The 16,771-nt window shown below is 50.3% G+C and overlaps 1 protein-coding gene across 2 annotated transcripts in view; it reads right to left on the bottom strand.

Annotated features, from left to right (window-relative positions):
• Positions 1–16,771, bottom strand: part of AHI1 (Abelson helper integration site 1) — a 971,238-nt gene that overhangs the window by 195,094 nt on the left and 759,373 nt on the right. For both annotated transcript variants that reach the window (XM_085611599.1, XM_085611600.1), the window contains one exon: positions 14,728–14,796. In XM_085611599.1, the coding sequence (XP_085467725.1) occupies positions 14,728–14,796 (69 nt within the window). The remainder of the gene's footprint in view (positions 1–14,727; positions 14,797–16,771) is intronic.

Below are 16,771 nucleotides of genomic sequence, written 5' to 3'. Positions count from 1 at the left end.
CAGAAAACGTCCTTAAGAGCCTTCTGGGAAAAGGGAAAGGCACACTGTTGGTCCCTTTTTGCCATGATTTGGGAATCTATGAGATATCATTGCACATATCTTTTAGACCCTTATTGTTTTGGGTTCCCATTTGGAGTACAATGAATTGTGCCACCCAATCAGTAGCTGCTTTTACTGCTAACTTGGGGAAGCGGAAACAGGGATCTGACCGTTGTTTCTACTGTAAAACTGTCCAAGAAAGTGATGAGCACCTTTTGTTTTTCTGCCGCTCTATATCAAACCCAGAAAGAAATGGATTGTCCCTTTGTGTAGATCCCTTAGCTTACAAATACATTTGTGTTGATGCTCTTAGAATATGCAAAAGCGACTATCCTCGATTGTGGTTGTGGCTGTTTCGAAGTTTCTATATATAGCCTGGGCAATTAGAACCAAACCACTGGGGCTAGTATATGGAGCCACGCCCAAAATGATGTTTTATGTTTTTAGAACTTATGATCCTTTTAACTGTGTGATTATGTACTATGTGCTTTTATAAATATTTATTGGTGTTCAATTGTTCTTAATGTTTTTATAGTGTTTTGATAATTTTGTCAATATATCTTTGATGATGGGACTGATGTCTCCAACTATCAATCAATGGATGGATGATGGCTGCTGTAAACCTAAGAAAGACACACATCCTGGAGACCAGGAGTTACTGGCACTTTTAAAAATAGAGAAGTTGTAGTATCTTTCAGCACATCAGAAAATAGAAAATGTATAACACATCCAATGGTTAAAATGGAAATCAAGAAGAAAGAAAATGAAGGGCACTGCAATTCAACGAATTAGGAGAAAATATAGTAATAATGGCCATAGAGTCCGTACCACGTTGGAAGTTAAAATTAGAATAGCTGCTAAAGCTGGACTGTAAGTAAGTTTGGCTTCACAGTTCTGCTTTGAACTCCAGCTTGACACTGTATGTTTATTTGTCTCCTACTTTGTCTGGAACATTAGAGACTGAGCTTGGAGCAGAAGACACTACTGTAACAAAGTGGGCTTTCACTAAACCCCTCAGTCAATGTTGTTTTGTCAGCTTGCTGTTTCATACTTACTTAATGTTCTAACCCAACTGTGACTGAGTTGCCCCCAAGATTGGCAATATGTTTTGCTTCTAATATATACCTTAAAGATTGCCATAATCATTCCCAACTTACCTTTTTTTCCCCTGTTTATTGTTCTATTCCTCATGTCCATGAGAAACTGCCTCTAGGATTCTCCTTTTCTTGTTCTCATTAGCTAACTCAATGGCCAGGAAAGATTAGGAGTTGATGGACAAGTTACTTACCTTCTGTAACACTCTATCTGGTTGAGCTATGATTGAGCTGCAAATTCCTTACCTTAGAACTTCCAGGCGTCAAGCTGGATCAGAAAGATTTTTCTTACCAGTACCTCTGTGCGGTGGTAGGTGGGGTTATGCGATTCCGCGTGATGTAGTAGGCATCGAGTTCATCGTCGTGACATCCGTCTTGTCTATTTAGTTGGGGCCTCGGCACGCTGACAAACTTTTCCCGACTTTCCATGCCAGAAGCGTGGAGCCATGAAGTTAACTGACAGAGGTGTGTTAAAGGACAACTAGGACCCTGAAAGGGATAAGCTGTGACATGAAAAACGTATCCGCAGTGCAAGGAGGATGGGTGGGTCAGTAAGGAATCTGCGACTAGATCATGTCTCTACCAGATGAACAAGTTCCTTACCTTCGGTAACGATATATCTGTAAGAAACATTAGTTAGTTAGATTCCTTAACTTAGAATATCCCCAGGCGTCAGGCTGGATCCAGAAAGATTTTTAGTCAGCAGTACCCTTGCGCGTCGCTAGGCGTCGTCTGCGGCTCCGCGTCCGTCGTCGGCGTTGTAATCGCCGGGATGATGTCATCGGAGTACTTAGACGCCGCCCTCTCACGCTGACGTCAGTTCTTGTACATAGCTCTCTGCGCCAGGAACGCAGAGCCATGCAAGAAACCGACACTGGTGCCATGAATCTAGGGCCCTCAAAGGGATGACCTTAACCCTAGATATCAGTTCGCAGAACGGGGAGGATGGGTGGGGCGGTAAGGAATCTAACTAACTAATGTTTCTTACAGATATATCGCTACAGAAGGTAAGTAACTTGTTCATCTGAAAGAAACATGTTAGTTAGATTCCTTACCTTAGAATAGATACCTCAGCAATATAAACCCTGGTGGTGGGTCTGCGAACCAAGATCACACCAGGAAGTCCTGGAGAACGGAACAGCCAAAGAAGCCGTCTCTCCGGACTTGGCTGTCCAGGCAGTAATGCTTGGCAAACGTGTGCAGCGAGGACCACGTTGCTCCTTGACAAATGTCCTGCAGAGGGACTCCCCGTCCCAGGGCAGTAGTAGCCGCTGTGGCCCGAGTGGAATTGGCCCTCAGCCCCACAAGAGGTTCCTTCTTAGCCAAGGAATAACAGGTCTTAATGCAAAAAACGACCCACCGAGAGATGGTTCGCTTGTGCACCGCCCGCCCCTTCTTGGACCCACGTAGCCAACGAAGAGTTGGTCGTCCACCCGGAACTGTTTTGTGTGATCCAGATAGAAGGAGAGCGCACGTTTTGGGTCCAGACGGTGGAGCCTATCTTCCTCTTTCGAGGGATGCGGAGGCGGAAAGAAGGTGGACAGACTGGCCGATGTGAAAAAGAGAAGGCTGATCAGGAAGCTGTAAGAAGGCAGAAACAGCTGAAAGATATCCCTTGAGGGTGCCCAGAGCAGAGCCCTGCTGGGCCAGGGAAAGTAGAAAGAGGAGAACCTCAGAAAGAGGGGCGGAAAGTGGATCCACAGCCTTTGCTGTGCACCATGCCACAAATTTGTTCCACCTGCAGGCATATACCGTTTTAGTGGAGGGACGCCTGGCTGCCACAATGACATCACAGACTTCAGGAGGCAAGTCAAATGGCATCAACTGCCGCCGCTCAATCTTCACGCATGGAGGTGGAGGCTGGACAGGTTCGGGTGGAGGACCGTCCCCTGCTGCTGCGACAGAAGGACCTCCTAAAGAGGCAGTCGAATTGGGGGATCGATTAACAGACTGAGTAGCTCGGGATAACAGTATCTTCGTGCCCAATCCGGAGCCACAAGGATGACTTGGGCCCGGTCACGCCTGATCTTCTTCAGCACTCTGGGTTGACGTGGTATAGGTGGAAAGGCGTACAACAGACCGCAACTCCACTCGCGACGAAAAGCGTCTCCGAGCGAGTGCCGCCTTGGAAACTCTAACGCACAGAACTGATGACATTGCGCCTTCTCTTCGGTGGCGAATAGGTCTAACCAAGGCTCTCCTCATCGCTGAAAAAGGCCTTGCGCCACGTCCGAGTTCAGACGCCATTCGTGATCTATCATGCACCGGCAGCTGAGTTCGTCCGCCCTGTCGTTCAGAGAGCCCACCAGGTGTTGAACCACCAGGGTGATGCCCTGATGTGCCAGCCATGGCGCAGAGCCTCCTGACAAAGGGTCCACAACCCCACCCTGCCCTGTTTGTTGCAATACCACATGGCGGTGGTGTTGTCCGTGAACACCTGCACGACACTTCCCCGTACAGAAGGAAGGAATGCCTTCAGTGCAAGCTGGATCGCCCGCAGCTCCAATAGGTTGATGTGGAGCCGGGACTCCGCCGGAGACCAGAGGCCTCTGATCTCCGCCTCTCCCATGTGGCCCCCCCATCCCAGGAGGGACGCATCCATCACCACTACATGCTCCGGTTGGGGTAGGGAGAGGGATCTGCCACTGACCCAACGGCGGTCCGTTAGCCACCACTGCAACTGTCTTGCAGTAGCCTCCGAGATCAGGACGTGGTCGGACAGATTGCCCCGATGTTGAGCCCACTGGAACTTCAGGTCCCACTGCAGAGCCCGCAACCGCCACCTGGCGTGATGTACCAGCAGGATGCAGGAGGCCATTAGACTCAGCAGCCGCAGGACCATCCTGACCCAAACTCGGTATAAAGGCTGAAAGATCGGAATCAGAGCCTGAATATCCCGAACCCGCTGTTCTGGAGGATAGACCCGAAACAGCGCCGAGTCCAGAACCGCTCCAATGAAAAGAAGCTTCTGGGAGGGACTCAGATGCGACTTCGGCACGTTGATGGAGAACCCCAGCAAATGCAGGAGGTCGGCCGTAGTCTGGAGGTGGGAGACGACTGCCTGGGGCGAGCCCACCTTCAACAATCAGTCGTCGAGATAGGGGAAGACTGGAACCAATAATCTGCGCAGATGAGCTGCGACCACTGCCATCACTTTCGTGAACACCCGAGGGGCACTGGTGAGGCCGAAGGGGAGCACGGTAAACTGAAAGTGCTCTTGGCCTACCATGAACCGCAGGTAACGCCGGTGGGCCGGCAGGACGGGGATGTGAAAATACGCGTCCTGCAAGTCCAACGCTACCATCCAGTCTCCAGGGTCTAGGGCAGCCAGAACCTGAGCTAAGGTGAGCATCTTGAACTTCTCCTTCCAGAGGAAGGCGTTGACGCTTCTGAGGTCCAAGATAGGGCGTAGGCCCCCTTTGCCCTTCTTGGGAACCAGAAAGTAGTGGGAGTAACAACCCCACCCAACTTCTGGGCCAGGAACGCACTCAATGGCCCCCTTGGCCAGGAGGGCCGTAACTTCCTCCTGCAGAAGTTGCAAGTGATCCCCCGACATGCGGTGGCATGGCTGGAGGGGTCGCCTCGAAGGGGAGGGAGTAACAGTACCCACCTGTCCGACGTGATGGTACGCAAGTGGAGCAGGTGATGGCGAACTCTGCCTCCCACTGGCATGGAATGCGCCTGAAAGGTCGGACTAGGAAGGCTTTGAGGCAGATGCTGCGGGAGCAGATGTGGACTGATCGGCTCTCTGTCCCCCTGCTCCGCCACGGCGGAATCCACGTCCACTACCGCGTTGAGTCTGGTTCTGCGGCCTGTGGCTAGACAGACGTGCACGGGTGCCCCTTCCTTGGCCACGAAAGGGGCAAAAAGCGGAAGTTTGCGGGCGTGAGGCCGAGAGGCCCAAGGACTTGGCCGTAGCCCTGGAGTCCTTAAAGCGCTCCAGCGCACTATCCGCTTTGTCGCCAAAAAGGCGACGGCCATAGAAGGGCATGTCCTTGAGTGTGCTCTGGACACCCCCTGAGAAATTTGTGGATCTCAGCCAGGCGTGACGACGAATCGCCACCATCGTCGCAATCGCTCTACCTAGCGAGTCCGTGGTGTCAAGCCCACATCGAATGGAGTACTGTGCTGCATCCTGATCCTCAGCAAGAGCCTGGACGAGCCGTGTCCGGGCCTCCTCCAGACACTGGGGCAGCACGTCCGCCACCCTATCCCACAAGGAGTGGGTATAACGGTCCAAAAGGCACGCGGTATTAATGGACCACAACCCCAAACTGAGGGAGGAAAACAGTTTCTTCCCAAACTGCTCCAACCTTTTGGATTCCCGATCTGGAGGAGCGGACGGGAAGGCGGTCTGGGACGTAGAGGCCTGGATAACCAGACTCTCAGGGGTGGGGTGCACTGACAGAAAGCTGGGGTCGCCCGGAGCAGGGCGGTGGTGTCGGGCCACGTTCCGGTCCACAGGAGTTACTGTGGAGGGCTTGGACCAAGTGCCCATCAGAACGTCAGTGAGGGCCTCATTGAACTGCAGTAGAGGCTCCGAAGAGCTTACTGGCGGTTGAAGCACTTCAGTGAGGAGGTTAGTCCTCACGGCCGCTGCAGGGAGCTCCAGGTGAAGGGCCTCGGAAGCCCTGCGCAGCACCACAGAATAGGTTGCACCCTCCTCCGTAGCCACGGAAGGAGGAGAGATGAAGCCAGTGTCAGGCGAAGTCTCGAGACCACTGGCATCCCCCCAGCTCGTCTGCCCAGTCCTGACTTAACTTGCACTGCTGTGCCAGAGGGTCCTCAGACCCCTTCCAGTCCTCCCCGTTATCCGTCTCCTGGTATACAGGTAGAAAGGATGGAGCCAGGTGGTAGATGAAATGCTCATCCAACGGTGCCGGAGACGGCGCCGGGCAGCGCTGCTCTGACGCCGGACCCGGACCAGGGCTAAAACTGGGGACGGCGTCGTCCGAAGACGGCGTCGGGGTCGGCACCATAGGGGTCGGCGCCGGCGGAGGGGTCGTAAGGTCAACCGGCGTCGACCGGGATCCAGGCCTGGATCCCATGGGGACCTGCGGCGTCGGGACTGAAGTCGACGACGGCGCCGGGGCCGAAGCCGCCGGCTCGCTAGGCCCCCCAGTTGGATCTGCGGGGCCCGAAGGCACGCCGGCAGGCGCGACGGTGGAGCGAGACTCCTCATGGCCACGAGGAAGTCCCGGATCTCGCCCGGAGTCACATTAGGCCCAGGGACCGGAGGGTATGGGGACGGATGCGACTCCTGTGGCTCACGCGGTGCCACGTGGGTGGTGCCACCCGAACCCTCAGCCGACTCACGCGACCGGCGAGGGGAGTCAGAAGAGCGGTGTCGCTTCTTCGACTTCTTCGTGCTGTGCCTCGACTTACCTGAATGCGAGGACTTCGAACCCGACGAGCGGTGATGACTTCGGCTCCGCGACCGGTCCCTTGACCTCCTCCTCGACCGGGACCTCGAGCGGCGCAGAGCCGACTGCCGGATCTAGTGGAGCTTACGGGTCCGCTCCGCCTTGCCTTCGACGTCAAGGCCCGGCAGTCGGGGCATGACTTGTCATCATGGTCGGCCCCAAGGCAGTAGAGACACCGACGGTGGGGGTCGGTAACCGACATCAGTCGGTGACCGGCATTGCACGGCTTGAACCCTGGCATCCCTACCGGCACCAGGAGTCGAGTTCGACTCGAAAGAATAGACCAAAAAAGTCCAAAAAGTTAGTCAAAAAGTGACTAAAGGGTATGCTCTTCCCGGATCTGCGCTTACTGGCGCGGAAAAAAGAAGAACTGACGTCAGCTCGCAATAGCGGCGTTTAAGTACTCCAACTACATCATCCCGGCGATCACGACGCCGACGACGGACGCGGAGTCGCAGACAACGCCTACCGATGTGCAAGGGTACAGCTGACGAAAAATCTTTCCGGCTCCAGCCTGACGCCTGGGGATATTCTAAGGTAAGGAATCTAACTAACGTGTTTCTTTCAGATTATCCAGACAATAATGCTTGTCAAACGTATGCAGTGATGCCCACGTAGCTGCCAGGCAGATGTCAAGGACAGGGACACCATGACGGAAAGCTGAGGTGGCTGCTTTAGTTCAGGTTGAATGAGCTCTGAGGCCTTCAGGAGGCTGTTTCTTGGCCAAAGTGTAACAGAATTTAATGCAGAGGATGACCCATCGAGAGATGGTCCTCCTTTGTACAGCACATCCCTTCTTTGCTCCAACGTACCCAACAAACAGTTGTCCGCCTACCTGGAACTCACTAGTGCAGTTAAGGTAGAACAATAATGTTCTTTTTGGGTTCAGGCATTGGAGATGTTCTTCTTCCTTAGAAGGAAGCGGAGGAGCATAGAAGGTGGGGAAGTTGACAGATTGCCCTTGGTGGAAAGGTGCCACTACTTTAGGCAAAAAAAAGCGTTAGTGCAGGGCACTACCTTGTCTGGAAAGATGGTCAGGTAAGGAGGCTGAGAAGAAAGAGCCTTCAATTCGCTCACCCTCCTGGCAGAAGTTATTGCCACTAAAAAGTCTGTTTTGATACTAACCAGCTGGAGGGGGCAATTGGGCAGCGGCTCAAATGGTGAACACATAAGATAAGTGAGGACCAAGTTAAGGTCCCACTGGAGCATGAAGAAAGGTGAGGGGGGAAACAAATGTGTAAACCCCTTCAGGAATCTATGTACAAAAGGGGAATTAAATAGAAATGGTTTAGCTGGCAACTGTAAAAAAATGGAGAGGGTCGAATAGTAACTTTTCAGGGTGCCCAGAGCAGAGCCCTGTCGGGCAGTAGAGATTGAAAAGAAGAATGGCAGAAAGGGGGTCAGGAGACCATTCTATAGAATATTTACAAAAATAGTGCATTAGTGGAGGGATGCCTGGCTGCCAGAATAACTTCACATACTTCAGGAGGAAGGTCAAAAGTTGTGGCTGCTCAATCTCCACGCAAGGAGGCGGAGGGTTGACCAGTTCGGGTGGCGAACCCTCCTCTGCTGCTGCAACAGAAAATTGCCCCTGAAGGGGCAACATGATCAGAGGATCGATGCTCATCTGCAGAAGCTCGGGATACCAAACTCTCCGTACCCAGTCCGGAGCCACCAGAATCACTTGGGCCCGGTCACACCTGATAATCTTGAGCACTCTGGACAGGAGTGGTATGAGTGTTACGGCATAAAGGAGGCCTGAGCTCCACTCGAGGTAAAAAGTGTCGCCGAGTGAGAGCCGCCTTGGAAACTTCAACGTGCGAAACTGCTGACATTGCACGTCCTCTGTGGAAGCGAACAGATCTAACCAAGGCTCTCCCCAACACTGAAAGAGTCCTTGTGCCACCTTCGGATGGAGATGCCATTCATGATCCGCTAGGCACCGGCGGCTGAGTTCGTCCGCTCTTGCGTTCTAGGAAATGGCCAGGTGTTGAACCACCAGGGATATGCCCAGAGACGCATGGGCTCCTGGCAAAGGGTCCACAACCCCACCCGGTTTGTTGCAGTACCACATGGTGGTAGTTTTGTCTATGAACACCTGAACTAGCCACCCTTTGAGAGATGGGAGAAAGGCTTTCATTGCCAATCGAATTGCATGAAGCTCTAACAAGATGATGTGGAGCACGGCTTCTGCCGGAGAGCAGAGTCTTCTGATCCCCACCTCTCCCAGATGGACACCCCACCCCAGAATAACGCATCTGTCACAACTGTGAGATCTGGTTGGGGAAGGGAGAGGGGTCTGCCTCTGGCCAAATCGCCATCTGTCAACCACCACTGCAGAACTTTCGCACTTTCCTCTGAGATCTGGACCAGGTCCATAAGATTCCCCTGATGCTGCACCGATTGGAACTTCAGGTCCCACTGCAGAGCCAGAATGTGCCATCTGCATGATTCACCAGCAGCAAGCCCGGCAGCCTCAGAGTCAGTCGCACCAAAATCCAGGATAGAGGCTGAAACATCGGTATCATAGCCTGAATATCCTGGACTCGCCGCTCAGGAGGATAGGCCCGAAAATTACTTATGTCTAGAAAGGCTCAGATGAAAGGGAGTGTCTGAGAGGGAGTCAGGTGTGACTTCTGCACATTGATAGTGAACCCCAGCGAATGCAGGAGGTCCGACCCACAGTCTGAATGTGGGAGACGACTGCCTGGGGTGACCCCACCAACAACAACTAGTCGTCAAGATAGGGGAAGACTGGAATCCCTGATCTTCGTAAATGAGCTGCGACCACCTCCATCACCTTGGTGAACACCCGAGGGGCACTGGTGAGGCCGAAGGGGAGCATAGTAAATTGTTTGGGGCCCATGGTAAACCGCAGGTAGTGGCGATGATCAGGCAGAATGGGGATATGGGAATTGGCGTCCTGCAAGTCCAAAGCTACCATCCAGTTTCCCAGGTCCAGGGCAGACAGAACCTGAGCAAGAGTGAGCATCTTGAACTTCTCTTTTCCAAGGAAGTAGTAAAGGGCTCTGAGGTCGAGAATAGGACGAATGCCATCGTTCTTTATTGGGACCAGAAAATAGCAGGAATAGCAACCACTGCCTATTTCTGGCCCGGGAACCCTCTCTACAGCCCACTTGGCCAAGAGAGTATTGACTTCCTCCCGAAGCAAAGCCAGGTTATCCACCGTCAGCCGATCGTATGTTGGAGGCATGGAGGGAGGAGAAGTCTTAAAGGGGAGGGAAAGACCCTTCAGACTATCTGCAAAACCCATCTGTCCGAGGTGATATCTCCCTAGTGGTGGGAGGTGATGGCATATCCTGCCTCCAACTTCACGCCCCATGATCTGGGAGGATCAGACTAGGAAGGTTTTGAGGCGGAGGAGGGAGGGAGGTTTGTGGCTTGACCTGACTTCTGGTCAACTGACCCGGTGGGCCAGGGCGATTCGCTGCCACGGCAGAGCAGAGGTTGCAGAACTTGCATTTTCCTCTGACTAAGGTAGGGCTGACACTGGTGGAAACCCCTTCCATAGCCACGAAAGACGGACGCGGATGGGATGATACTGAGAGGCCCATGGACTTGGCCGCAGCCCACGATTCCTTGATGCGCTCTATTACCACGTCCGCCCTATCTCCGAAGAGACGAGAGGCATCAAAGGGCATGTCCATAAGGTTGGCTTAGACATCCCTAGAGAAGCCAGTCATTCTCAGCCATGTGCGGCCCTAACGGTCACCGGAGAGGAAATCGCTCTGCCCAACGAGGTCAGTCGTATTAAGGCCACAGCGTATGGCAAACTGCTGCATCCCTCCCATCTACAACAGCTTGGGAGAGGACAGCTCAGTCCTCCTCCGGGACTTGCGGAAGCACTTGCGCAACCATCTCCCACAGTGAATGGGAGTTATGGCCCAAGAAGCATGTGGTGTTTACCGACTGCAATGCTAGGCTGGTGGAAGAGAAGATTTTCTTGCCAAAGCTATCAAGCCTTTTGGATTCCATATCCGTGAGTGCGAAAGGGAACGCACCACGGGAAGTAGAGGCTTGAACCACTAAGCTCTCAGGGGTCGGATGAGAGGAGAGAAAAGCTGGGTCACCCGGTGCAGGGCAGTGGGCGCTGGTTCTATTCACAGGAGCCCCCGTGCTGGTGCGTGGATCAGGTGCCCAGAAGAATGTCTGTTAAGGCCTCATTATATAGCAACAAGGGTTCCGTAGTGGAGACACTAGGTTGCAGGACCTCTGTCAAGACATTGCTCTTGACCGCCACAGTAGGAAGCTGCAGGTCCAAGACCACTGTAGCCCCACGCACTACCATAGCAAAGGAAGCCCCCTCCTCTGTAGCCAGGCTAGAAGAAGAAGAAAGCATGCCAGGCTCTGGAGAGGTATCCAAGCCACTGGCATCACCCAGTTCCTTGTACCAGTCCATTCTCTCTGCATAACACAGGACTTCTAAGGGGACCTGCTGCCCCTCCCAATCCTCATCCAATCCTAGCCCCTCTGAATAAGGCTGAGGATACAACAGAGTCCAAGGGCTCCATCGGTGCCGGCCTCGGTGGTGGTTGGTGGACGCCCGGCCTGCTCTGTGTAGTCTGAAATTAGGATGGGGGTGGTGCCGGCGTTGTTGAGGGTCTCTGTTTCAAACAAGGCATCAGGGAAGGTTGCGTGGGTACGGGCCGGATCCCAGAAGGGATCTCTGAGGAGCCCTGGGCACCAGAGCCAATGGCGAGGAACCCAGAGGATCTCCTTCCGCAGAACCCGCGTAGCCCAAAGGTGCGCCGACATGGCATTATAAATGTTCTTTAACTGGGTGGGGGTCGCTCCCGTCCCCAGAAAAAAGGGAATCTCGGAGTCGAACCAGGCACCCACTCTGCACAGAGGGGCCTCGAACGCCAAGACTCCTCCATCTTGTTGGGTGACGGACGGGGTGAAGACGAAGCATGCTTTGACTTCTTGTGTTTTTAGACGGTGCTTTTTACCTGACCCTTTTAAAGATTTCCAATGGATGAACGAAGACTTGCTCGGACTTTCCTCTCGACCAGGAGCAGGAGCGAGATCTTCTAGGAGATCTCCGAGGCACCTGCCGTCGAGCCGCAAGCAGCTTTAAGGACTGCCCCCTATAAAGCTTCCAGCGCCATGGCCCGGCAGTCGGAGCATGACTACAGGTTGGGCCATGGTCACGCTCCAGGTACCAAAGGCACACTAGGTGGGGGTCGGTAACTGAAATGGTGCAGTGACAGGCGCCGCCCGGTTGGAACACCAAGATCTTTTTGGAAATCCTACATACCAAAAAGACTCAACAAAAAATAAAAAATAAACTGTCAAAAAATGACAGGGGGTAGCTCTCTTCAACGGATTTGCGCTGGCTGGCGCGGAAAGAAAAGAACTGACGTCAGCGTGCTGAGGTGGTGCCTATATAGATGAGGCGGACATCATGACAAGTTAGACGCTTATGATGTCATGTGGAAGTGACATACACCACCTACTGGAGTGCAGGGGTACTGCTAAGAAAAATCTTACAAATCCAGCCTGATGCCTGGAAGTTCTAAGGTAAGGAATCTGCAGCTAGATGTCTCGAACAGATGATAGCTTTCAATACTACACCTCAGAGGTATGTTATTAACCTCACCAGTCAGACTTGGGGATTTTCAAGGCCGGTTGGCAATGGATGTATGGAAGATTTATTTTCCTTCGTACATACCTACTGGAGACTTATTTTGTAGTTTTCACTTTTCTAGTAATGATCTCCCAATTTCCTCAAACATTTGAAGAAGCATGCTCTCCCTTCTCTCGAGAATGGTCTGAAATCCACCCAAAATAAGAAGGAAAGGCAGACCATGGATGGAGGGCTGAAATATGACACAAAGGAAAGTTGTAATGAAGAACAGGGAAGAAGTAATGGCCATTGTTCAGGAGTAAGGGCGACTGTGAGAGCTAAAAGTTACAGGGGTTGAAGAGGTAAATAAAATTGAAGAGGGGACCATGTGCTGTACAAATACAGTGAATAGGAGGGAGAAAAGAGAGTTGAGGGTGGGGGAGAATCCCTCAACCAAGACCCTCTTCGTGTCCTGTTAAGAACTACAGTTATTGATTTTTTGTTTTTAAACTAAAATATAACATTTTCTGCAACAGATGTCTTTTCACATATTAGCTGTTCATCAAACTACAGATTCATCAGCCATGGATTTTCTGACTTGTATGCTCCATTTTGCTTTTCGAGCAAAATTAGGCAGAACCCACGTTTGTTTATAATATTGAGACTTGTTCACTCTTTTAACTCTGATGTAATTCAAGTGTAGGTGTTTTTGATAGCTTTTGTGTTGATAGCTGGTTTCCTTAGAAATGCACTGCATATGACCTTCCTTTTTAGGTCTCGTCTACAGACAGCAGTTGTCGAAAGACCTATCGTGCACAGTTACAAAACTTAGAGAGGGCTTTGGGTAAGCATGATGCTTATCAGTTATTGGGTTTCTTGCCAACCTCATTTGCCTACCTTTTACTTGAGGGTTTTCCTTCCTTTACTTGTATTTTTTCAACCTTGCAGCACAGCTTCTTTACTATTCTTCTGACTGGATGACTTGCATCTTTCCTCTGCTAACATTCAGGTAACTACTATTATGTTTGCTTTCAGCAATTCCTGGAAGTGCATGAGTTTTCTTGCCCTCTCCCCGCGTACTGCTTCCCCCTCAACTCCCCGTCCCTCCTTACTCTGAGTTGCTCTCCCTGCCCAGCATATCCATTGCTTCAACAGCCCTTCCTTGCCCCCTCAACTTTTTTCTGTTTCTTTTCATCCCCCCAGCTCCCTCACTACTCCCATGCCCCTCAATTCTCCACGCTGCCCCACTGCTCCCCTGCCCCTCCCTTCTCTGTGCTGCTCCAAACCGCTCCGCGGAGATAAGCTGCTACTGCCTCAACTCAACTGTTGCTTTCCTGTCCTTCGTCTTGTTTTTCGCACTTTTTTAAAAACCAAAGGGCACAGGCTTCTGCAAATAGCTATTGAGCTGCTCCTTTCAAGACAATGAGCTTTCGCACACTTTCCCTTTTTTTTAGATTACTGTTCCAAGACTTATGTCAGCCATACTCAAACTGCAAAATTAAACTTGAAAAAAAGGGTTGTTACAGGATCATGAGGCATTCATGAATATGCGAGGTGAAACGTGTACAACTAGGCCATCAATCCAGTGAAAAACAAAAAATGTCTGTCACAGAGTCATAATGTGTATGTGCGCATGTGTGAGGAAAAGTGATCATGCCAGGACCAATATTTTCCTTCCTTTTTCATTTTTTCCCCCCAAGCTGCTGGATTATATTAGAAAAGAAAGGAGAAGGAGATTCTTTGAGTTTATATCCAAGATACTGAGACTTTCCAAATCATTTGTCACATTGTTTGTAAGTGGGTACTTACCATATAGGTCTATAATACAGTGGTACATAACATTCTTGCAGACTGAACAATAAAGAAGGTAGCAAGGGCAAGCAGCAACCTGAAGTAAACATCAGCAATTGGTACACAGTCCTTAGCTGCTGTCCTTTAGGTAAAGGAACAAATAAAATAAACGTGAAGTGGGGAGGCACAAACCAGATGATGTGAACAAGCTGAAGCATGCAGCAAAAGTAAAAAACACCTTGCCGGCCAGCTTTGATTCAATGGTAGCTGGCAGATTAAACCAGTAGATGTCTCTGGCCCAATCTTCAGGGTGAGATCAGGACCAACATCATAGGTATGGATAAAAAATGTGTAGTTTCCAGACAGCAGGAGAAGGAGCCAGACAAGCTTCTTCGCAGCGTTAATAGCTTTAGGAGGTGACAGAATCCACCTTCTGGGTCAGGCGGAAGATGAATGCTTGCCGCACCCCTGGCAATTGCTCAAACACAACAGAGTGTACAATGGAAGTGAGGAATGACTGCTTGTCCCCCTCAATCCGGCAAGAAATGTTTAGAGGTGAACTTTGCTGGTGCTCCTGGACTAATCCTGGGTCCGGGAGTGGTGAAGAGACACAGGGGAAGGTGAAATGGCTGCAGATGCTAGCTGTACAATTTGGAACGTGTCCAGGGCAGCTTTAGCAGGTAGAATAAGATGCAGCAGACGGCATCACTTATTGCTACCCTAGGACCTAAAAAAGACCATAAAATTATGTTGACACAAGAAATTCCCACATATATTTTCAACATTTACTTACTGTCTCTTGCAAGGGCATGAAATTATCTGCTTCTATTTTGAGTGATGTAGTCGAAGATTCATTACCACGCTAGAAGAAATAATAATACACATTAACATAAAACACATTTACAGGATTCAGTCAATAACTGTACCTCCTAATACAAAATCAACATGCTTTGCCATGAGATATTCCTGATATCAATTGTGACTATCACACTTGCTATAAAAACTCATGACACTTTAAGGAGTTTTCATTGCCAATGGTGTATTTTTGTAAAGTGAAGTCACTGTATTGAAACATCAACTACCCAATGACCACAACAAAAATATACGTCAATGAAAAATAAAACTATTTAGCAGCTGGCTGAATGCTTACAGTAACACACAAGGGAAAACCAAGCAGACAAAATGTCTCTTTTGCAAATGCCAGAAACAATCTTTCTCCAAAGCAGTCCTAGAGGTATGTGAAGGTAGCGCCAGAATGAGACATACTCAGGCATATGCCCCTTGAGGATTCAGTGAAAAGAAGGAATACAGAACATGCCTGTTAAAGTAGAGCAGTTATTCCAAATGATAAGCATCAACCATTGTATTGACACTATTTAATTCCATCTTAAAATTCACAGAGGCCAGCTCCGGATGACGGAACTTATATACTTCCACGGAGCATCAAGTAAATGGCACAAATGATTAAAAAAACGAGTGTGCATTGAGAAAGAACCTTCCATTGTGTACCTAAAGTATCATATTCAAGGACTTCCACTGGAAGTTCTGCTGAAGAAGTGTTGGTGTTAATTAATTTCATAGCAAACCCAAGGAGATGCTGGACGGAGCGCTGAAACTTTTCAAACACTCACCCCCAGTCACAGATCTGGGTTGAATCCATCATCATTCTTTAGCTCACCATGCCTCCCCAGTTCAGACACAGCTATATGCAAATCAGTCTTGACCCTGTGCCTCATGGGAACAGTCCAGACCGAACTGCCAAGCCATGTCTTCCCTGGACCGGAAACAAGCATCCTGGGACCGGTTTCGGGCTAACGGCCCTCATCAGCCAGGCTACCTTGAATCCAGTGGCAAAGTGATCAAGGGACCTACGTCTGGGCAACCCTGCCAACTTAGGGCGAACAAAGCAAGCACAAGGAGATGATGGACGGAGTGCTGAAACTTTTCAAACACTCACCCCCAGTCACAGATCTGGGTTGAATCCATCATCATTCTTTAGCTCACTTGGGGCCAAATGTAGGTACCTAAATACCGGTCGGTAACGGCCGAAAATCAGTAAATATCCCGTTACCGACCGGTATTTAGGCAATTGAGATGTAGGTGGCTGGATTTCAGGATTCGGTAATTTACCGAATCGGAATTTTAAGAAATCGGTAAAATACCGGTTCGGTAAATTACCGAAACCTGAAATCCTATGTAGGGGGCACTCAAGTGAGTGCATTTGTGGTTTCTGGATTCGTTATTTACCACCAACTACAAGTTGATGGTAAATAACGAATACCTTTTAAAAAGCAATTTGGTGCTGTTTTAAAAGTGCCATGTGGCAGACATACATGCGCCACATGTGCACACATGCACGATTCAGGGGTGCAACAGGGTGTCAATTTGACACCCTGCCACCCATGAATATGCTCCCCCTATTACCGATTCGGTATTTACCGAATCGGTAATAGTGAATGGCTTCCCATTCATTCCTATGGGCCTCCAGGCCCATAGGAATGAATGGGAAGGGATGCATTATTACCGATTCGGTAAATACCGAATCGGTAATACCGAATATTACCGATTCGGTAATCATTACCGAATGTTTACCTACATTCTATTTACCGATTCATAAATACCGAATCGGTAAAATTCGGTATTTATGAATCGGTAAATAGAAATTACCTACATATGGCCCTTTGTCACCCCAGTTCAGACACAGCTATTTTCAAATCAATCTTGACCCTGTGCCTCATGGGAACAGTCCAGACCGAACTGCCAAGCCATGTCATCCCTGGACCGGAAACAAGCATCCTGGGACTGGTTTCGGGCTAACAGCCCTCATCAGGCAGGCT

The sequence above is a fragment of the Triturus cristatus genome, chromosome 6, assembly GCF_964204655.1.
Source record: "Triturus cristatus chromosome 6, aTriCri1.1, whole genome shotgun sequence".
Classification (NCBI taxonomy): domain Eukaryota; kingdom Metazoa; phylum Chordata; class Amphibia; order Caudata; family Salamandridae; genus Triturus; species Triturus cristatus.
Note: the sequence above shows the minus strand (reverse complement) of the source record. Positions and strands in the feature narration are given on the sequence as shown.